At 38.4% G+C, this 23,250-nt stretch overlaps 1 protein-coding gene, 1 long non-coding RNA gene and 1 pseudogene across 5 annotated transcripts; 2 read left to right on the forward strand and 1 right to left on the reverse strand.

Annotated features, from left to right (window-relative positions):
- The first annotated feature begins 108 nt into the window (after positions 1–108).
- Positions 109–11,178, forward strand: LOC119898709 (perforin-1-like). 4 transcript variants are annotated; one of them, XM_038712911.1, is made up of 12 exons: positions 109–261; positions 2,304–2,419; positions 3,738–3,836; positions 4,146–4,417; positions 4,515–4,594; positions 7,219–7,264; positions 7,887–8,029; positions 8,127–8,265; positions 8,374–8,454; positions 8,918–9,414; positions 9,521–9,614; positions 10,271–11,178. In XM_038712911.1, the coding sequence occupies exons 4-12, from the start codon at positions 4,148–4,150 to the stop codon at positions 10,481–10,483; spliced, it is 1,563 nt and encodes a 520-aa protein (XP_038568839.1). In that variant the 5' UTR covers positions 109–261; positions 2,304–2,419; positions 3,738–3,836; positions 4,146–4,147; the 3' UTR covers positions 10,484–11,178. The 4 variants fall into 4 exon arrangements, with proteins under 4 accessions (XP_038568839.1, XP_038568838.1, XP_038568841.1 ...); XM_038712910.1 differs by having other exon boundaries at positions 114–261; positions 2,202–2,419; XM_038712913.1 differs by having other exon boundaries at positions 114–261; positions 2,202–2,419; positions 3,738–3,829.
- Positions 10,908–14,548, reverse strand: LOC119898713. Its single transcript, XR_005443622.1, has 2 exons — positions 14,410–14,548; positions 10,908–11,988 (listed from the first exon to the last, which is right to left on the reverse strand). It is a non-coding gene; the product is annotated as an uncharacterized LOC119898713 (long non-coding RNA).
- LOC119898711 lies at positions 11,998–22,143 on the forward strand (annotated as a pseudogene).
- The last annotated feature ends 1,107 nt before the right edge of the window (positions 22,144–23,250 follow it).

Raw genomic sequence — 23,250 nt, forward strand, 5'->3', positions numbered from 1 at the left:
TGAGTATGCTATAGTTGCTAGAGGACAAGGGGCGGTAGATCTGAGTGTCATCCTTATAATAAGTTAATACTATCCTTATCTCCTCCGATTTGCTTCTCCATTTTTTCCCTTTATTTCCTTATAAGCCCCATTAAGATAGAATATAAAAGCTCCAGCCTCTGCTCTCTCTGATCAAGGAACAAAGGCTCTGTCTGTTGCTGGTTCAAACTTTGATGACTGGAAGTGGAGCAGCAACATAAACGTTTTGGGCATTTGGAACAGGTAGAAAACTTTTAAAATGTTACAGGAAGATACCATCAACAATCTTTAATAGATCAGACTGCTAATTGATTTTAAAAGACTTCGAACCCTAAGGCACACCACTGCATGACACAGTGGACAGAGAGCATGAATTGGGCTTTGATGCTGAGAGCTTTATTAATGAAATAGCACCAAAGAAATCTGAAAGATTTTCAAGACACTTCACTAGACTGCTGATTCTTCTGAGTGTGTAATTCTACATAGCATGCTGGGATTGTGTTTAGAACAGTGTTGTTGAACCCTTTAAAGTTCAGTCGGACCTGCTTCAACAGCAGCTGATGCAGCTCAATCTTCTGATGCTCCCAGGCTTTACTCAAGGCAGTGCTAAAAACACACTATTTAGAGTTGCAAAATACTTCCGTTTTTGGCAATAACATTATGTCAAAGTAATTTTAGGAGGGGATTGATATCAGTGGGTCAAATATTATAAACTCTTGTTTTTGTGACAGTCTTTGCAGGCACCGAATGACATGTTCTGCCTTTAAAACATGATGTATGAATCAAACACCACTACTCTCTCCTTTTAGTGTTTATAGAGTATGATTTTGTATTCACTTGGATTTACTAACATCAAACTCATACCTGAAGCAAGATGTCGGTAAATTATTCTGAGGCTGTCTGGTTCAAACAAGAAAAGCCATCTGTCCATTGGGAAACTCCATAAATCACAGAGAGTTGAGGCAGAGCAGCCGGATACATCAGAGGGAAAACCAGAATATATTTTCTCCGTAAAATATACTCCAATTTCACCAAAATCAGTGAATAGGGTTATAAAAGTTTTTTATTTTTTTATTTTTTACAGTAATCAGTGAGGCCCGGCCCTCCCATAAACACGGGCAATTATAATTTTTCCAACCTAATTTTTGCCTTATTTGTTCTATTGAAAGGTGTAAACTGATGTACTTTGATCTGAGTAGTCAGTACTCAGTCAGAGACAGTAGGGGTTCAGGATATTAACAGAAATTAGTAAGTAGTAGGTCTCCTAAGGTTATTATTATTTTCTTTAGTTTGTTAACAGCATTACCTTCACTGTACCTTCCTTTTTTTGCTTTTTCTGTTTTCTTTTACTTGTTGATTGATTTATTTTGTGTGTTTTCTTTCTTTCTTACAATGAAATAGAGAACTGTCTTATTTATTGTAATATTTTGCTGATTTACTCCATTTAAAAAAAGTATATTAATGGAATTACACCAATCTACAATTATCTTGCATTACATGGTTCTAAAGGAAGGAGAATTATAAATTTCATTGTGATATTGTTGAACATGATTGCTTTATGATTGTGATGTTTAATAATATTTTATAAAAGTTTATAAAAGTTATTATATTATTTACATAGAACCTTTCAAAGAGTGAATAATAATAAATAAATAATAATAATAATGAATAATTAAAACAAATTAAAAAAGAAAGCAAAATCCATAACATAGATATGAAACAAGATAAAATAACCAAATCATCACCATCATCATGGTGGTCCTAGAATAAAAGTAAGACGTTTACAAAAATCATTCGATTTAATCTATTAGATAGCGAAGTTTAAACTTTGTCCTGGAAAAGTAAGGGGATCACATACAAACACATAGAGCTGAAATCAACTCAAGCATCTTTATTCAAAACTTTTCCATGCTTGCCAACGCGGGAAGGGGTGACAGTTGTTAACGGTAACAGCACATTTTTAATTTTAAGCAATAGGTTTTACATCCAATCAAAGTTAGGATGTTAACAAATAAATCAGACAATGCAGAAGCAATTTATTGATATTCCCAACGTTACAGTCTTGACTGGTCTTGAAATAAAATCCCGAGTCCTCAATGTTTAAGCAAAGATTTCTGTTAGCATTTTTGTTTTGACATGTCTCTCCAAGAATGTTTCTCTTCTGTTTTGTTTTCACATCACAGGTATTTAAACCAAGGCCATTTCCTTAAAGCTGATCATAAGGGAAGGCCATTTCCTTTTAACTCAATTCAATTTATTTACATAGCCCTTTTCACACCACACAGTTGATCCAAGTCTCTGCTCTGTCTGATCAAAGAACAAAAGCTCTGTCTCTTGCTGGTTCAGATGTTGATGACTGGAAGTGGAGCAGCAACATCAACTTTTTGGGCATTTGGAACAGGTAGAAAACTTTTAAAATGTTACAACATCAATGATCTTTAATAAATTAGATTGCTAATCAATTTTCAAATTCTGAAAAATCAAAGCATGAATTGTGCATTTATGCTGAGAACTTTATCAATGAAAAGACAGTATAGTATATTTTAAGAGTATAGTTCTAGCACCACATAGCAAGGAAGGAGAATTAAAATTTCATTGTGATATTGTTGAACATGATTGTTTTATGATTTTGATGAGAAGATAAAATAATTTCAATTATTAGAACAAATATAATCAGTTAAGAAAAAGCCATATGATTAAAGTGAGAATTAAGTAGAGATTTATAAGCGGTCAATGAGTTTGTCTGCCTGAGATCTCAAGGCATTGATTTCCACAGGCCAAGCAAAGGACCAATCTCCTTTGGTGACAATTCAAGATTTGGGATATAAGCAGGAGCCTGACCATTCGAGGCTTTGAAAACAGCCAGTTCTTAAGATCTTAAAATCTCACAGGAGATTGTTAATGCTGCTAGTGCTGTGGCCAGAAGGGGCAATAATAATTATATATTATTATTATAACAATTCTTAATTCAGGTAAGGCAAAACATAATAGAGGATACATCGGTCGTTCCAAGCAAAGGGACGTTGCGTGTCATCCGTCTAGCAATGAAAATCATTATTATGACATGATTTGCCCCATGGGTGCTTGTACCTGATCATGATTCTACCACAACTTCCAGGTGCAATTTGTTACAGCTAACAAGGTGTGACAGTTATCTCCACAAACTCCATGAGATAACAACAACAGTGAAATGTTTAGTGCACTGGAATAGGCATGTGCCAAAATAGCAATAAAACTGCAACATAACAGAAAAACAACTGTTCTTGGTAATAAATCATTATTGCTTGCCCACAAATAAAATTCTTTATCTTGGCAAAATGGATAGTATACGAGATAACGTTTTCACAGAGTTCTATACTATCACAATGACACAATAACCATATTATCACATGGAAGGATGAAACAGTGTAAAACATTAACGAGCAGTTGCTTAGTGGAACATTACTTCCTCAACAACTAATGAAGATGATAAACACACTACTCAAAATGATCTGTGCACAAAACAACAATAGCCATAAGAGTAGGCTATAAGGTTGGTTTTAGTCTTCATGTTTTAGTCATTGTCAGCAAGTTCCAACAAAAGACAAAAACAAACAATGTGTTAGTCTTTTGATACTTTCTATCTTCCTTTCTCTGCTTGTGGCACTCAGCCTCAAGCCTACTGACTCTTTTTTACAAAGCTTGTCTTAATTGTTCCATCCCTCCTTTTTGCTTGACAGTCACACTGCATCTTGGGCTGGTGCACTCTCCTCATCTCTAAAAGACAAACACCCCAGAAGTACTGTACCTTAGAAACCCTGCTGGTAATAAGGTAACAGGTAATAAGTTTGTAAATAAAATATACATATACAAAACATTATGTAAATGTGTTTATTTATATCTTATATAACAATAATATACTTTCAGCTGATATGTTGCTTTTTAACCAAATTGTAATACCAGTATTGGCCTTAAAATTTTTATTCTTCAACTGGTGCGGAACAACAAATGGCAAGAAACACAGATTCTGTTATGTGCAGATATTAGCAGTTTTTGTTACCTTCTCTGAAAAGATACTCACTTACTGTATGTCTCTATCTGCTCTCTTTCTCTCTCTCTCTTGAATATTTCTGTCTCTTTGACTCCAGCCATGCCTTCATTTTCAGCCCCACCCCTTCTCTACCTGAGTCTCCTCCTCTTTCTGTCGTACCACTCCCCTGTTCTCTCCTGTCAGACTGGGAATGGCAGCCAGTGTGAGTCCGCTCCCTTTGCACCAGGGCACAACCTGGTGGGGGAGGGCTTTGACGTGGTCACTCTGCGGCGTAAAGGAGCCTACGTGGTTGACGTGAAGACTTTCCTCACCCCAAATGGCACCTGTACTCTCTGCTCCAACCCTCTTCAAGGAAACAGGCTGCAGAAAGTAATAAATAAATAAACAATTATTCTGCAGCAACTTTTACAGTTGAACATTACATACTTGTGCATGTTAACCATGGGGTTCTCACTACAATTTTCAGCTGCCTGTCTCAGCAGTGGATTGGCGTGCGTTCAGCCGATGCAATGCTGACCTCTACAGCAGTGCACACACCTCCATTAGGTATTGTATTACACAGCATTGTATCACTGAATGGGTTATGTCAGCCATTTTCATATTTTAAGCATATTCCAGTCATTCCAGTACCTCAAAGCTCTCAAAGCTAAAATTGTATCTTTTTAGTATGTGAAGCCACCAGACAGGCTTTTTGTTCATTATTTTCAGTGTACAGTATAAAGGATGTGAGGTGTGTAGTGCCTGACTAATTTGAAACAATTAAGGTCGGTCTTTATTGTTTTTAAAATCTTCTTTAAATGTTTATCACATGAAATGTGAATCTAAGATTATTCCTTCGAACTTTGAACTCTTCTCCGTATCTTGATTAAATTTTTTTTAAAGTGAGCCCTGTGTTCTTATGGAGAAGCACATTTTTTTCACGTTCAATACAAGACGATTATGTTGCCACTGATATACATTATCCAAGTATGCAGTTGGGATCTCTTTGCTGGTGCATGTACTGTATGAATAGGAATAAAGGTGGCAGCTGGCCTCTGCAGCTTGTAGGCAGGTCATTAATAAACAGACTGAAAAGCAGCGGACTGAGGATTGAACCTTGAGAAATATGCTTTTGAAGGTTCTCAGTCATCCAGGTCATAGTTATCCAAAGAAGGTTAACGTCAAGGGCAATTGGACTTTGTTGAAGATACCAGAAGATGTTTCGTCCTTCATCCAAGAGACTTCTTCAGGTCTAACTGACTGGTAGGGAAACTCAGCTATTTAACCTCTGTGAAGTGATTTGCCAAGATCACTGATACCGCTGATTCGTTAGTTCGTCTGAACAATCATCTTTGGTACCTTCACTTGAGGGGATAAGTGGTGGCCTAGACCCCCTCCACTGTTCAGCGACGGCTTCTCAAACCGGGTATTAATGGCTTCCTTGACACCTCTTTCAAACCATCCATCCTCTCTGTCTAAAATGTGCACCTGGTGGTCCTCAAGCGAGTTTCCTCTGTCCTTCAAATGTAGGTAAACTGATGAGTCTTGACCTGAGGAGTTGGCCCTTATATGTTGAGCTATGCGTCTGTGTAATGGTTGTTTAGTTTCCCCAACATACAGCTCCATGCATTCCTCACTGCATTGGACCGCATACACTAGATTGCTTTTCTTGTGTTTGGGTGTATCAGTCTCTGTCTTAGCGTGTTCTTGGGTTTAAAAAACATAGGGATGAGATTTTTGTTGAAAGCCCACATATGGAATCACAATGTTGTGTTGCGTTTGACCTTCTTTTCCTCATCCCCCGTAGTTTTGTTCTTCCTGGAACACTTGTGGCTGTTTTCAAAAAGATCCATTTAGGGCAGGCTGTAAGTGTCCCTTTCAGGAGGTTCTGTTTCTTCTCTCTGGCTTGAGTACTTGTTGGTATGTTGTCCGCTCTGTCGTGTGTGTGTTTCCTGTAAACCCCAATTTGCAGGCTCCTGTCCTCTTCAATGTGTAAACTTGATGTTACTGTCCACGGAATTGATGTGTTCTGTGAAGGCTTGCACTTCCTGGGTTTTAATTTTGACCCAAGTGTCATCCACATACCTGTACCAGTGGCTCTGTGCTTTTCCTCTGAAGGAGTTGAGGGTTTTGCTCTCCACTTCTTCCGTGTAGATGTCAGCCACAATAGGGGATACTGGTGTGCCCATGGCACATCCATGCTTCTGTCTGTAGAGTCCTGCATTGTACTGGAAATAGGTGGTGTTTAGACAGAGGAATTTACAGATCTGGTAAGGGCTGAGGCTGGTTCTGTTGTCCAGGGTGTTGTCTTGTACTAGCTGTTTCCTTACAGTTTCTACTGCCTCCATGGTGGGGATGCAGGTGAACAAAGAAGTCACATCATAGACACCATGGTTTCATCTGGGTCCAGTTTCAGTCCTCGAACTTTGTTTACAAAGTCAATGGAATGGTTTCTCCAGGATACAAATGGTAATACTGTTCACGGGTGATGGTGTTTTCTTTCTGTAGCTGTTTTAGACATTCTATCTTTTTCTTGTATCCACTGGTTGGGTCTCACCTCAGTGTGTCTAGTAGTAGTGTGTTGACCTTGTCCTGGTAGTCCGCTGTGCTTAGGACCACCGTACATCTTCTTTTGTACGCAGGTAGGATGGTGATGTTGTGATCCTTGTTCAGTGATGTGACAGCCTTCTTTTCTTGGATGGTGAGGCTAGAAGGGGTTGCCTTCACATTAGAAAGCGCTGTGGTGTGATAGCAAAGTTTAGTCCTTTGGCCAGAACGTCTTGCTCTGGTCGGGTGATTTCTCTATTTTTCTCTATCTGTTATCTGTTTCATGCGTTGTGGGGTTGTTGTCCTTTCTCCTCCAAGACAATCCTCCTGTTTGTGTTGCTGGTTCTTGACTGTAGGTTTTAGAATTTCAAGTTCTTTGGGAATTTTCTGGTCCTAATCAATAAGTCCATCAGATGAGTCACAGGTCTTGTTCATTTGGAGCTGTTATTCTCAGTGAAACAAGTATCCAAATTATAAACTGGAACATTTGAGCTTTTTCATGTAACTATTTTATTCCTTATATTAAATTGTCTTTATTTATAATTTATATTACAGCTGAAAATCTAACAATTTGTAATACATTGTTACAAATCTGCCAAATGATCTTTGAAATGGTGACTCTTTTCTGTAACTTGTGTCCACAGCTCACTGATCAACACTTACACCTCCCAGGACATTGAGGACTGGAAGGTAGAAAACTTTTCACAGCTATTATTGACATGAAATGAACATGTCTTATTCTGTTTATTAGTAGTATTTATCTTTTTTGTTGGGGGTTTTAGTTTATGTATTTTAATGTTAACTTCCTGATTTATTTACATCACTCCTTGAATGTTTTATCCTGGTTCAACCAGGTAAAGTACTTTGTATTTGAAAAGTGCTGTAGAAAATAAAGTTTATTATTACACTGAAAAAAATTATAAACGAACCACTTTTGTTTTGCCCCCATTCGTCATGAGCTGAACTCAAAGATCTAAGACTTACTCTATGTACACAAAAGGCCTATTTACAAATCTGTCAAAATCTGTGTTAGTGAGCACTTCTCCTTTGCCGAGATAATCCATCCACCTCACAGGTGTAGCATATCAAGATGCTGATCAGACGGCATGGGTATTGCACAGGTGTGCCTTAGGCTGGCCACAATATAAGGCCACTCGAAAATGTTCAGTGTATTATTATTGTTAATTCTAACAGAACAATAACCTGTATATATGGTTTTATAAATAAATGGTTATATTTAATACACTTCATTATGGTGATTTCGGGTTACTATAAAGCAGCTCATGCTTTTATTTTGAATTTATTTTATCAGGTTGGCTTAAACTTAGAAAAGTTTGTGTCAGCCAACCTGGAGGTGGGAGGAACACGCTCCAATGCATATAAGTTTGCTACAGAAAGGACCAGAGAGGACCATTATTCCTTCAGCACTCACAGGGTCACTTGCAAACATTACCGGTAGGATCTGAAGATCCTTGCATCACAGCAGAAGATTCAGTCAAGTTTAAGATAATTTCAGATAAGATAATTTACTATTCTGTTTCTTTGCGTCTAGTTATCGTGCGTCAATCAGACCACCCCTCAGCTCTGAGTTCAGTAAGGACTTGACAAGACTGCCAAGTCACTACAACTCCTCCACCAGGGCTCAGTACAGTGAGCTCATACAGACCTATGGCACACACTACATCCAACAGGTCAGAACACACACACACACACACACCATTTTAACTTCCTTATGCGGAAATAAAAAACACAATGAAGAATGATATTTTTTGTTTCCACAACATTGTACCTCATTTCAGGTTTATCTTGGGGGGCGACTCAGGCGAGTCACAGCTGCACTCACCTGTTTGTCCTCACTGAACGGGCTCTCTTCAAATGAGGTACATGTAGCACACATGTCTGGACTGTGTACAAAGGCACAGGTGCAAATGTTGTTATAGTTCCTTGAAAGAAAACACATTTTTGAGTTTAGCACAAATGAACAAACATTATATCATGTAAGTCATTTGTTGCTGTTACCTTCTAAACCCCATAAACTACTATAGTTTTAACTTTCTATTCTTTGTATAAATGTTAATGTTTCTGTATTTAGCTGTTTAACCCTGAGGGTTCCTCCTAACAGCATGTTAAAGTGTCTTTGAGGAAGAAACGGAGACCACGTCTTTCTTGATGTGCAGGTCTTCACCACGATCAGAGTATGATTGTATGTGTGTGTTTGTGCGTGCGTGCATGTGAGGCGCTTGAATGCACCATTCACTGTTCATTGCATAAAGGAACTATCTGAATGCTGTCCATTATCCAGTGACTATAAATAGCACATAAATTTCCCCTCTTGTCCTCTAGGTGCACTCCTGCTTATCACTGGGTGTCTCTGTAGGACTAGGAAAGATTAAAATACCCAGCAACCGGCAGTCTTGCAACAAAGTCCTACAGAACCAGGACGTCTCTTTCTCTTACAGCTCTGGTCTCCACCAACACCACACAGAGGTGGTAGGAGGCAGTCGTTGGTTGGGGGAGTTTTCTCTCACTCATAATGACTCCCTGGGCTACAGGAATTGGCTGAACACCCTTAAGGACCTGCCGGATATTGTCTCATACTCTCTTAGGCCAATGTATATGTTGGTGCCTAGTGAGATGCAGAAGAGAGGGATGAAGGCTGCCATAGAGCAGTACTTGGAAGACAACGCAGTAAAGAAATCACCCAGTGAACCACAATGTGGAAGCCACACTCCTAACCAAGCTTCCAACTGCTGTCCTAAACAGACATGGAGGGGAACACTGGTGGTGACCACCATTAGAGCATGGGCTTTGAAAGGGGATCTAACTGGCTTGACTGAGGCGTGAGTAGAGCGAGGTCATGGACTGAGATCTGAAGGTGTTATATCAAACAATAATATTAATTCATCTGTTTCTTCTTTCTTACCTCTTGTTTTCTTCTATTCACAGCTATGTTAAGATACAGTACGGTTACTTCAATCACCAGACTCATATGATCAGGTCAAACAACCCCACATGGAATGCTCGTTATAATGTGGGCATGGTCAGTAAATCTTCTCATTACAGATCACCTAAAAAAAATTTGTAAAGAAACATTAGTAATCCTAAAAGAAACCTAAGGTCTGATGTACTAAGCTGTAGACTAGAGTTACCATTCTACCATCTGTATGTACCAAGAGTACATACAGTTTAAAGCCAAGTGAGAACAGACCTTGACAGGCGAAGTAACAGTAAGGATGGCAGTGCTTGGTGAATGGTCAGTTGCAAACCATCTTGACCAAACCCCTAATAACAATGCTGGGCTGTGAGACAGTTTTGGTGTAGTGGCCATAGTGGCCATGTTCAGAAGTACAACTCCCTGGATAAGCAAGAGACACACAAAAAGCATTTTGGTGACTGGTCAGACTGGATTTAATGGATGGATGGGTTATTGTAAGTGGGAGCAGTGGAGTGATGTGCCTCGCAAGAATAGACCAGTTGTCACCCACTCACACTGTACGTTTTGTTCTTGAACATGAACATTTTAACAGGAATATATTAATGGTTCAGAATAAAAGTACAAGATAATTTCTGTGAGTATAAAGATTTTAGGAATTAGGCCCGTTGTTCTTGTTACTCAGGATGATCGACAAAAATTATCTCAACATTTGAAGGGTAATAGTAATTTAAATGTAAAATTATATTTATTTTTTCATAAAGGTGGACACACACTTGAGTTTGAAGATTGAGGTCTGGGACAAGGACTTGCGCTATGATGACCGTCTGGTATCATGTGCAAGGCCTGTGAGCCCGGGAACACACAGATTCTCCTGTTCGGACAAGAGAGGTGCCTTTGAAGTCCAGTACACTCTGACCTGCGACCGTTACCTAACTGGAGACAAGTGCAACCGTTACAAACCATCTCCACAGTGAGAAATGCATTTTGGGGCCACCCTAATAAAAAATGACTCCCTGTTGTCACATGTAGTTATCCTTTTTTGTAGACAGAATGAATGTCAACATGTTTTTGTTTACTTGCTTTTTAATGTGCTGTAGTTGAGCAGTTAATTATCTTTCTCAAAGGAGGACATGTGATTTATAGAGCAGATATGTATCCTGTAGCAGACACAAATTCTTTTGTAAAATTAACAATTTAATTTTAATTTAATGAATTAAATTTATTAATCAATAAATCAAATGTGATATTAGATCTATTGATTACTTGCTTTAAGCTCAATGAACACTGCCAGTCACACTGATACACTGGTAATAACCCAAATGATTGAGGTGTTCATACATTTATTTTTCTACCATTAAGACAATATTCACTTATTTTAGTTTCTTAACAGTTCAATCATTTTTTTTTTCTTCACATAAATTACAGGTAAATTCACATTCTTGACTTGATAATCACTTTAAAAGTAAAAGTCATATTTTGTTTGGTTTCCAATGGATTAGAATTAAAAATGTAGCAAAAAAATTCAACAATCAGTGTAGTCCCCGCATTGTTTGAATAGTGAATTGTGGTGGTGGGGCAGTTTACATTTGGACTGCAGATTGTGTAGCTGGTTCAAATTTCACTTGTGTCAAAATTTGTGTAACCCTGCAAATAAAGACTGCCAAACATGCGCTTCATGTCCTAAACATTACAGTAAACAGGGGCGCCTGGGTAGTTCACCTGTGTATCAAGGCTGAGTCCTTAATGCAGCCTCTCTCCCCTGCCTTTCCTGTCTGTCTCTACTGTCACTATGAAATAAAGCGTAAACACAAAAATAAAAAGATTTTTAAAAGATTAAAATGTTTTTTTTATTACAGGAAACATGAATGAGAATTGTGTTTTCCAAACCTATTGTTCCACAATGCCATATTATTTGCTGCAAACAACATCAGTGCCCAAGACAACAATAAATGGATAAATTATGGCAGTATGTGCAACATGACGCACAGTGTACAGTCTAAATATAAATATAATAAATATAATATAATAAATATGGGTAAAACTGACCTTATCCTGAGCACCACACTTGTGCTAAATCTCAGTTTCTTTGGATAAAGTCAGTTAAATCAATGCAACAAAACAGTGTTAACTGTGCAAACAACAGCAAAGACTAAGGCTAACTATTAATAAGTAAACAATATCAACAAACAAAATTAATAAAATTTTGCTAAAAGGTCAGGTTCAATTCAATTTGTTAAGCAGCAATAAGGTTCTACACCTTTGGGGTTTGAACCCTAAAAACAGAAATCTGTTTCCTGACACTCTATGGTGACTATTTTTTAGAATGTATTATGTTGAGAGAGTCAGCGAGAGAATTCTCAGAAAACACCAAAAAAGAAAGGCAAAGACGGCAAAGCAAGTGCTTAGTTCTACAAAACATCAGTTTCCACTTAACATGTTTCCACAGTCTAGGGCCAAGGTCTCATCCAGGAAATTCCAACTGCAGAAGCAGAGAGAGAGGAAAAAACACAATATTTATTAAAGATAATAATAATACATTCTAAATAAGGGTAATAAGGGTTTGTGCTATTTCATGATTAACATCCACCTGTTTGTAACAAACAGGGACATTCAAATTCAAACAATATGTAAGTATAATCTGCAATGTAAATCATTTCTCTTCAATCTCATGTGCCTCTCCCTCCCGACATACATGGAGGCTCTTGTTTGCAAGCAATAAATAATCCTTTGCAATAAGAGACAAAGACCAATATTGTCTCTTCATCTCACCCTAATGAGACACAACAGGTTTTCTAGTGGGAAATAAACTTATATACAACCACCAGCCACTGACACATAAATATTCAAATTCACCAGCCACTCAATAGTAAATCTTTATTTGTGTTTGAAATCTACCAGGTACTTTTCAAGCATTTGCCTGGTTCTAATTCCCTCCCTTTTTCTGTTTGCTATGATATTTGTAAGGATGGAACTAATTTAGCCAAAGTATGAACTTTTGGCATCAACTAGGAAGTCAAATGATCAGATTGGCTCTATCAATGGAATCCCAGTTACGCCCACTGTGCTTTGATGAACGGTTACAGGTTTTTACACATCTACCCACTGTCGAAAATCTAGTTCCACTGTCCACAACAGAGGTGTTTTTCAGCAAATTACCACAACATTTGTCACTGGATCATCCTTTGGTGAGTCAAAGAATTGAATTTTAGTGGCTTGCGTCACAGAGGTAGTACTGTGATATTCAAATATTCAAGTATAATCTGTAAATCATTTCTCTTCAGTCTCATGTGTCTCTACTATTCATGGGGGATCTTGTTTGCAAGCAATGAATAGTACTTTGGAATAATAGACAGAGAAATATTGAGGCTCATGCATGAATCATTTACAGATTTGATCTTAAATTGTATTTGCAAATCAATATATTGTATATTTACACTCACCGGCCACTTTATTAGGTACACCTGTTCAATTGCTTGTTAAAACAATGTTTCCAACATCTTGTTGAAAGTACGCCACAGAGAATTAAGGCAACTCTGAAGGCAAAATGGGTCCAACCTAGCAGCAAGGTGTACCTAATAAAGTGGCTAGTGACTGTATATCAATAGGATTTATCAATATATTACACTTTCCTAGGTAAAATCAAAATGTAAGAGTGCCCTACACCAGCTGTAAGCCAGTACGCACAGAAGCCAAGTACCGTTTTGTGCCATGAAACATTAATAATGAAAAAGCAACTTACTTTACAAAAAGAAAAATCACTTACACTTTTAATTGATGATTAAAACTGAGGCAGATTATTCAAAACCTGTGTGTCGTTCTGGAACCTCAATTTAGACAAAATTATCACACTCCACCTCATGGGCAGTAGCTCAGTCCGTAAGGATTAGGCTGGGAACCGGAGGGTCGCCAGTTTGAGTTGTGGAGCGTGGACTGGTAGCTGGAGAGGTGCCAGTTAACCTCCTGGGTGCTGCCGAAGGAGACCTTAAGCAAGCTCCTGAACCCCCAACTGCTCTACTGACTGGCAGCCCCCTCACTCTGACATCTCTCTGTGTGTTTCTATGGGTTATGTTTGTGCATGTGTGTGTCTTTCAGACCTGTCTGTATACTAATATAATAACAGAGTGAAAACATTGAGTTTCCCCTCTGGGGATTAAATAAAGTATATCTTCATCTGCAAGTACTCATCGCTATAGTTTTCCTTACTACTGGGACCTGCTAGTTTGCAGAGCATATTCTATACTGATCAGTGCAATTTGCAGATAGCTGGGATACAAGCCATAAATTTGGCTCTCGTCAATCCTAAACCTCTCACACTTGAATCCTCCATAGATGTAAGGTTTGTAAAATTGTATTTAGCCTTTATTGGACAATCAGGACTAAGCCTTAGAACATAGGTCACATACTCTAACAGGTGAGCTACCAGGGCACCCTGTGAAAGCGAGGCTTAACAGGAAACCAATGTAAACACGAACGGCATCATTCTTCTATAGCCATTACAATGTGCAATCAGCATTTACTTCATGATGATAAGTTAAAGCAAAAACATTGTCTATTTGCTCTTTAAATTTATGCAAATAACCATAACACCAATCTCTATCCTGAAAATTCAATGGCCGCATTCATTTAGAATTGGAATCAAACATGGTCATACGTGTCCAGTTACTGAATTTTGAAGTCATCTAAATTCTTCATTTTTATTTTGTTAACCCTCAACCAGGTGACAGAACAAATGAACACAGAGCCTGTTTACAAACATTTGCAGTTCTCGTTACCTTCACTGATAATCAGCTGAAATGATCCTGACACTGTCCTTATCTACTCTCTCTGTCTTTCTGTGAAATATGTCAGTGTCTCTTTGATTCCAGCCATGCTCTCCTTTTCCGCCCCACCCCTTCTCTACCTGAGTCTCCTCCTCTTTCTGTCGTACCACTCCCCTGTTCTCTCCTGTCAGACTGGGAATGGCAGCCAGTGTGAGTCCGCTCCCTTCGCACCAGGCCACAACCTTGTGGGGGAGGGCTTTGATGTGGTCACCGTGCGGCGTAAAGGAGCCTATCTGGTTGATGTGAAGACTTTCCTCACCCCAAGTGGCACCTGTACTCTCTGCTCCAACCCTCTTCAAGGCAACCAGCTGCAGAAAGTAAGATGTAAATAAAGTCAAATATGAGTACATTTCCATGTAAGATGAAAATTGCTAATATTATGTCATGCCTGCGATAGAGATAACTTTACTAATTACAGCCCTGTGTCTTTAATACTAGATTTTTTAAAAGTATTTAATACCACTGATAATGATATTACTCTATAAAATGGAAATGTATATGGAAGGGTTGTGCTGAATTAGTTGAAAAGCCATAGGAAACATTATCATTACATTTGAACAAAACCATTTAAACAAAAAACTCATGCTGTTTGGAAATTGTAAAATAAACACTCACAAGTGATGAATGATCCTGTTAATATAGAAAGAGTATAAAGGAGGTTAGACCACAAAATCTGCTGGAAATCTCATTTAAGATATAAGGAGAAAGAATGTTGCAGTCAGGAAAAACATTTTGAATCAGAAAGCGTTGTACACTTGCATTACTTTACCTGTGAAGTGAATTGCATGGATCTTGTAGAATTTATCAAGTGAGTGAATCAATCAATCAAAATTTTATTTATCAAGCACCTCCCATGCAAAACTGCAAAACAAGGTGATAAACAATACAACAATACGATTAAAATACTACAATACAGTGAAAATGAACAGTAATGTAAGGAAATTATCAGTTAGGAAATAAGAGACATGGTAGAACAGAGAGACTAGTGTGGCACAGTAGATGATTTAAAAAGAATAGATTAAGATAAAACCGATTTAGAGAATGCTAAGTAAATAAGGTATGCCAAAGATTTCTTTTAAAAGTGTTTACAGATTTTGATGCCCTCAGGTCCTCTGGCTAACTGTTGGAGATGCAAAGACCATAGACATCAAATCCTGCCTCCCCATAGTTCTTTGTCCTCACCCTGGGAATAACCAAAAGCCCAGTGCCAGAGAATCAGAGTGATCTAGACCGCACAGATAATGCACAAAGCAAAAAACAATTATACTTAAAATACTTCCTGGCAACATACAAAAATGTTCTTAGACGGAGAAATGGCAGTTTTAACTTGCAAAAATGTTGTGTTCGCATCAATCTTGACTTTGTGACAGACTGACTTTGTGTAAGGGTCTTGATTCAGATCTCGAGTAGAGTAAAAATATCAAATAGAAGCTATACAAAAGAAATATATTTTTGAGAGGTCAGGGATGAGGAAGGTGTCTTGTTTGTCGCAATAGTTTTTTTTAATGTTGTTTTGTTTGTTTTGTTCTGATTATTATATATTATTATATATTCTGTATTGATTTTTACTACAAAGTTTATTGATCAAATATATTTTCTTATTTAATTTTTTTTTTTTTTTTCTATGTGAACTAGTGTTTCTCTCCTTCATTTTCAGCTGCCAGTTTCTGTAGTGGAGTGGAATGTTTATAGCCAATGCAATCCTGACCTGGACAAGAGCTTACACACCTCTGTTAGGTATTGTATTATACAGTACTGTATCACCGAATGGGTTAAATGAGCCATTTTCATATTCCTGTGTGTACCTGTTAGCCATGAAAGAACATGATTTTATTTAAATGTGACAGCTTAACTTTATCAACTATCTTGTTGCTTCTCAAATTCAGCTCTCATATTATTGTTATTGTCTACGGACCAGATTTTTCTCAGAGTTTTGGACCATTGATTCCCTAATCTTAAATTGACCTTATTTATCATCTTAATTACAGCAATTCCATTTTTATGTTGTGTTCATTTGCAAATACAAACTTAAACAGCTGCAAAATGAAACAGTGAAACAGCCTTAAGGATGATTCTTTCCTGTAAACTGTGTCCACAGCTCATTGATTGACTCTTACACCTCCCAGGACAGTAAAGACTGGAAGGTAAAAAACATCTCACAGCTGTTGTTGAGATGAAATGAACATTTTACAATATTATTATCACGTGTTAAATGCGTAGATGTATGATTATTTTGGGGGGTTGGGGGTTTTAACCACTGGAGTACCACCTTTTTCCCAAATTTGTTTTGAAAAACAAACACATTGCAGTAATCAACATCCTTGCACGTTCTGACTAAAAAGACTAAAATGAAAATGCATTTTATGGCTCATTAATTTCGTTTTGAATCTATTGTCATTAGTGTAATGCTAACAGAACCGGAACCAGTTGGCCTATATTCAATCAAAAGTATTTTCAAATTAAGGACTTTACTAAAATAAATTACTAAATGGTATTACACTATATCATAATGATTTTGGCTGAACATCATGCAGCTAATGACCTTTTATGTTTTATTAATTTTATCAGGCTGGCTTAAATGTAGATAAGTTTGTGTCAGCCAACCAGGATGTGGGAGGAACACAATCTGCTGTGTATAAATTTGCGAAAGCAAGAACCAGAGAGGACCGCTTCTTCTTCAGCACTCACAGGGTCACCTGCCACCATTACCGGTAGGGTGTATCACCGCAGAAGATTTTTCATTGAAGTTTGTTAAGATAATTTCAGTTAAGATAATTTACCGTTCTGTCTCTTTGTATCTAGTCACCGTTTATCAAGCAATCCGCACCTCAGCTCTGAGTTCAGAGAGGATTTGGCCAGACTGCCAAGTTACTACAGCTCCTCCACCAGGGATGAGTACATGGACCTCATACAAACCTATGGCACACACTACATCCTGGAGGTTGTAACACAGACATCAGTGAAATTTATTTATTTAACAAATAAAAACACCTATTTTCCAACAAATTGTACTTCATTTTAGGTTCACCTTGGGGGGAAAATCTGGCGAGTTACAGCTACACGTACCTGTTTGTCCTCACTGAATGGGCTCTCCAATTCTCAGGTACATGTAGCACACATGCCTGTACAGTGTACGCAATAACCAAAATGCAGTAAACTAATCTGGCACATTTAGCTGCCAAAATTGTTTTTAACTTAATCCTTAGTTTTTCAACACATGTTCCTTTTTCCTCTTTCTTTTCGACATACCATCTCTGTTGCGATTGTCACTCCACCCTGGGCTGAGTTCAACCCCGGCAAAACGTTTTGATATTGAACTCTCTCAGATGGAAAGGTTCAAGTTGGGAGGGGCCGCTTGTATCCCCCCTCAATATTGAAAGTATTAGTTTGGCCCAGTCTGACAGACTAACTAACTAAAAGTTAAACTTAAAAAACCGAACAATGTTCAGCCTGAAGTGGACCAGCCGTTCAAGAATGGTCCCAAACAACCCAATGGCCAATCTTGAAGTGGAGAGGAAGAGGGAAACATTGAGCCATTTACTCTGGAGAACATTAGATGGCCAGATGGAGAACGCCAGGTTGGGAATTTTGCCAGGATACCGGCGAACCCCTTACTCTTTGCGACAAGTGCCATGGGATCATTAATGACCACAATGAGTCAGGACACAGTAGACAACTTAGTTTTCCCAGTAGGTCTCCCAAGCCCAAACCTGTTCTGAATCGGTCATTCAGCAGAAGCAGGCTACACGTTGGTATGGGTGACCCTGGTACACCCATCTACTGACGTGAGCGGTCTGGCCAGAAGTGGCATTCATGGAAGACTATAGGCCAAAAAGCCATACCTCCGACATGGAAACAAGGCCAAGCAACTGAACTATGCATGGAAATACAGGAAATCAGAAAAATGGCAGCAGGTGCTCTGGACTGATGAGTCAAATTTTTGGCTGTACCAGAAGGCAGTTTGTTCACTGAAGAGCTGGAGAATGGTACAAGAATAATTGTCTGAAGGCAACAGTAAAGCAAGTTCATTAAGAACTATCTTCATTGTGAAGAAGAACAAGGAGTCCTGTAAGTGATGGGATGGTCCCGATTGAGCCCTTAAATCGACATCATCGAGTTTGTCTAGGATTACATTTGGCCCAACCGAGTTCTTTCAAAAACGTGTACCTGGAAGAATTGATGCTGTCTTGAAGGGTGGTCACACCAAATATTGATTTGATTTAGATTCTTCTGTTCATTCACTTTGCATTGTATTAACTGACAAATATGATCTGTTAACATGTCTATTTCTGAAAGCATTCTTACTTATCAGTACTGAATGTGCTGTATTTAAAATCTAAACGAAATGTCACTTGCCTTGTCTTATTTAGAATTTATTTCTACTTTGGGTAATTTTTGCCTAGAAAGAGGTGATATTTCTGTTACAGATCATATTACTTTCAAAAGATATTCCCTCATTTGGTGTGCATCGTAATGTACCATTTACTGCCCTTAGCATGAAGGCACTACTTAAATGCTGCCCATTAATCACTGACTATTAAAGGCATCTTATTTCCTCTCCTGTCCTCCAGGTCCACTCCTGCTTATCACAGGGTGTTTCTGTAGGCCTGGGGATGTCGACATCTGGTAGCCAATGGCATTGCAACAACGTCCTACAGAACAAGGACAGCATGCCTCATACAGCTCTGGTCTTCACCAACATTACACAGAGGTGGTAGGAGGCAATGGTTGGTCAGGGGAGTTTTCACTCACAGATAATGACTATGGCTACAGGAATTGGCTAAACTCCCTTAAGGACCACCCAAATATTGTTTCATACCACCTTAGGCCAATATATGAGCTGATTCCAAATAAGACACAGAAGGCAGGGATGAAAGCTGCCATCGAGCATTACTTAGAAGACAATGCTGTGAGTAAGTCACCCAGTGAACCTTCTTGTGGCAGCACTTCATACCTGGCTTCCAACTGCTGTCCTAAAGACATCTGGAGAGGAACACTGGAGGTGACCATCGTCCGAGCCTGGAATCTGTATGGAGATTATCCTGCCACTAGCCCTACTGACAGGTGAGTAGCTTGAGTTCAGGGATTGACATCTGAAGATGGTACATCAAACAACATTAACATATAACATTTTCTCTTAATCAGTTATGCTAAGATGAAGTATGGTTCCTTCCAACACACGACTGAAGTAATCGAATCAGACAATCCCAGTTGGAATGCTCATTTTAATTTGGGCAAGGTCAGTAAATCTTCTCATTACAGATCACCTCAAAAGAACACGTGAGAAAAACATCTGCAGTCCGATGAACTTTTTGTGCTGTTGACTAGAGGAATTATTTTACCATCTTTGTGTACCTATAGTAGTCAAAAGTAAAAATAATAAATAATGGTTATACTTAAGCACAAGTTCACTCAAATTATAAAAAAAAATACTGTGTGTGGATGCGGACTGCAGACAATCTGTCATTAGCTTTCGGAAAGACCTATAAAATAAGTAAAAACGTGCTGAAGATAATCTCTTTTTATTGCCTTTACAAAACCGAAAAGTCATAAGCAGTGTAGGAAATCGATTAAACTGTTTATTTATTTGCCACCTTAAACTGCAAACGTTAGCATGCCCAGCAAACTAGCTTACTAGTTGTGACCAAGTTTTGCTTCCAAATTCAAGTTGCAGGTCATTAGCTACTTCCTGCATATTATTATGTGCTTAATGTGAGGTTTCATTAGAAATAAACCTGTTCAGGACAGGAATATCCACAGCTTGAAAGACAAGGTGCAATCAAAATATCAAAGTAAAGATATTCTGTTTGTCCTGCTTGTGGTGGCATTAGTTCACTCTAGCTGATACAATTAGCTATCACCAGCCCAAAAAATCCAAAGTTGGCTTGAAATGAGAAGCCTGTTTACGTCTGTGTAAAATAGATGACCCGTTCAAGAATTACTGTCTACAGTGCTGAAAAGAAATTGTTGTTTTCATTTTCCTCTAAAATGATGAGTAATAGGCTGCACTGGCAATTCGAAGGGCCTTTCTATTTGTTTTATGACTATCTTGCCAGATTAAACAAGATTCTTCCAGATTGCTGGAATGCCATTTCCTTTCAAATTTATGTGACATTTGCTTTGATTTGCAGTGGGTGTTATACCATAGAGCTATCTCGTTTGTTTTATTGCATTATTTTTTAGAGGGGCAATAGTCAAGTGTCATTCGCAGTGAACACAATGAGCAGTTTGGGAGGGACTGAAGAGTACTGAGACATTTTATTGAATTAAATGCCTATGGAATCACTTCCTTAAATTTTGCCACAGCATCAGTAGATAGATATGTAGTGTAGGAATTTCTGTCTAATAGCGCATAGTACAGTAATAGAATTAAAAAGTAATTGTCACACTCTGCCTGTCTGCCATGCTGTGTTTTGCACTCTTGTGTTTAGTTAGCTTTATTTTGGTCTGTTGGGTTTTGGGGGTCTGTCTTATCTGTCGTCTAGTGTTCGGTAACCCTTGTCATGTCTGTTACCCCAGTGATCCCTCTGCATGTCTGTCTGTTTTCCCCTGCTCCCTCTCTCCCGGCCTGTGCCTTGTTAGCCTCATGTCTTTCACCTGTGTTGCTCCCGCCCTGCTCGTTAGTCCCTGTGTATATATACCTGGTGTTTCTGTCTTGTTTTTGTTGGGTCACCTTGTGTAGCAGTGTGTTGCACCTGTTGTCAGCCTCACTTGTCGTGTTTCCCTGCTTGTTTTTGGATTCTGTCATCAGCCACTCAGTTTGTAAGTGTGCTCGCCTTTGTTTGTTTATTAAAACCCCTTGAACTGTACCTCCTTTGCCTTGCGTCCTGCGTTTGGGTCCTCCAACCTGCTTCACCACACAAATCCGTGACAGTAATTAGATAATGGTCTGATTAAAAAGGGATTCTGTGGATGCCACGTGCCAGGACAAGGGCGAGTTAAAACGGTGACTTGATTTTTGAACACAAGCCAGTCTCATCTGATACATTGATAATATCTGAAAATTCAGATAAAAATTCAGAATATGGACCAGGAGCGTGGTTACACTATAATAAATGGAATTGACTGTGGTGTTTTCCAGGTTTTGTGTGAAAAACTAAAACAAGGCTTTTGAATAATTTATAGGTTTAGAATGAATGAATGAATTAATAGGCTTGAGTCTAAGATAGCTGTGATTCCACCTCCTCGGCTGAGCTTGGAGGAATGTGAGTTTTAATGACTGGGGGGAGTAAATATAGTATGATAATCGGATATTAATTAATTTACTTGTACAGCTTTAGATGACACCAATACATTTTGTTCCTACTTACAAACATTTTCAAAAACAATATATTAGTGGATCCGAAAACAGTAGAAGATCATGTCTGTATCTGTAACATTTCATGAGTTGTTCTTGTTATTTGGGATGATTCACCAACCTTACCCCATCATTTGTATTTCTCAACATTTAATAGTTGTTTTTTTTCTGTTTCAATTATATATTTATGTATATATTTACTCTATTTTTTTTTATTCAGGTGACCACATACTGGTTTTTGGATATTGAGGTCTGGGACCAGGACTGGCAATATGATGATCTTCTGGGATCATGTAGAATAAGGGTGTGGCAGGGGACACACACAATCACCTGTGCTGCCGATACAGGTGGCTTTGAAGTCAAGTACACTCTGACCTGCGACCCTTATCTGACTGGAGGGAAGTGTACTGAATACAAACCGGGTCCATAATGAGAAATGCATTTTGGGGCAACACTATTCAAAAATGCTGCTTGCTTTACTATAAAATCCAAATGAAATCACAATTAGTTATCCCTTTTTGTAGTCAAGACTAATGTCAGTGTGTTTTTTGGATGGATTGTTAATAATTTTTTGATTGACAGCAGCTGGCAGGCCACTAGAGTCTGGCTGTTACACCAGAGGATACAAGAGACAAAGTCGTAAAATGGTGCTGTACTTTCATGTATAGGCAGACATGTTTGTTAGTGGTATTGAAGAGCTGGACCGAAATGACATTTACAGGTACATATGACTGAGCAGCTAATTAGCTATAGCTTGCAAACTGACATTAGCTGTTTCCCGGTGAATGTTAGTTTGTTCACTTGCACAAGCTAAGTTGCAGGACAAGACGTGTGTTTGTGTTTGCTAGTTAGATAAGAGGAAACAGATGTGGTTTGTTGTTCAGTCTGTGGCTGATGTATTGTGTAGCAGATTGGTGTCTGGCTCATTTTTGATTGGCTGTATCAAAATTAGGGGGTGCCATTATGAAACCAAAATCAAGAAATATACATTTCTCTCTTTTGGTTTCTGATTGTTTTCTCAAAGGAGAACCCAGTGATTTACAGAGCAGGTGTATACCATAGCAAAGCATGTATAAAGGGCTTTAAGACACCCTAGCAATGTAATAAGAAAATGGCTGAGGAGTTCATGCAGTTATTTTTCGAAGAAAAAAAAAATCATCATTGTGTTTGGTTTTCAACAGATCATATTTAAAAATCAAGGGCTGTTAGCACAAAGATTTTGATGTAAACATTAATAACAAAAAGCTGCTGTGTACTCAATTTGTGATTGGGGAATTTTGGTATTGGGGCAGTTTCCATTTGGACTGCAGATTGTGTAGCGGGTGATTTTCAAATTTAATTTGTGTCAAAACTGTCAAATCTTTGTTTTTTCAATTTTTGTCTAACCTTCTCTTGCAAATAAAGGCAAAACATGACTAACAATGACACAGGTGATGTACTCTGCATTTCAGACCATGTAAATGCTGCAAACATCCGCAGCCCCCCCACACACACACAATGGATGGATTAGGTTGTAGACGTACAGCGTACAGGTAACATCTCACAGCCATAAACTTGAACCACAACTTAAACAACACTGCACACAGCACCATGTTCAACCAACATGTAACCAAATGCAAAGTCT

The sequence above is a fragment of the Micropterus salmoides genome, unplaced genomic scaffold (assembly GCF_014851395.1).
Source record: "Micropterus salmoides isolate LMB-PRFRI ecotype aquatic unplaced genomic scaffold, ASM1485139v1 Ms_hic_scaffold_12, whole genome shotgun sequence".
Taxonomy (NCBI): domain Eukaryota; kingdom Metazoa; phylum Chordata; class Actinopteri; order Centrarchiformes; family Centrarchidae; genus Micropterus; species Micropterus salmoides.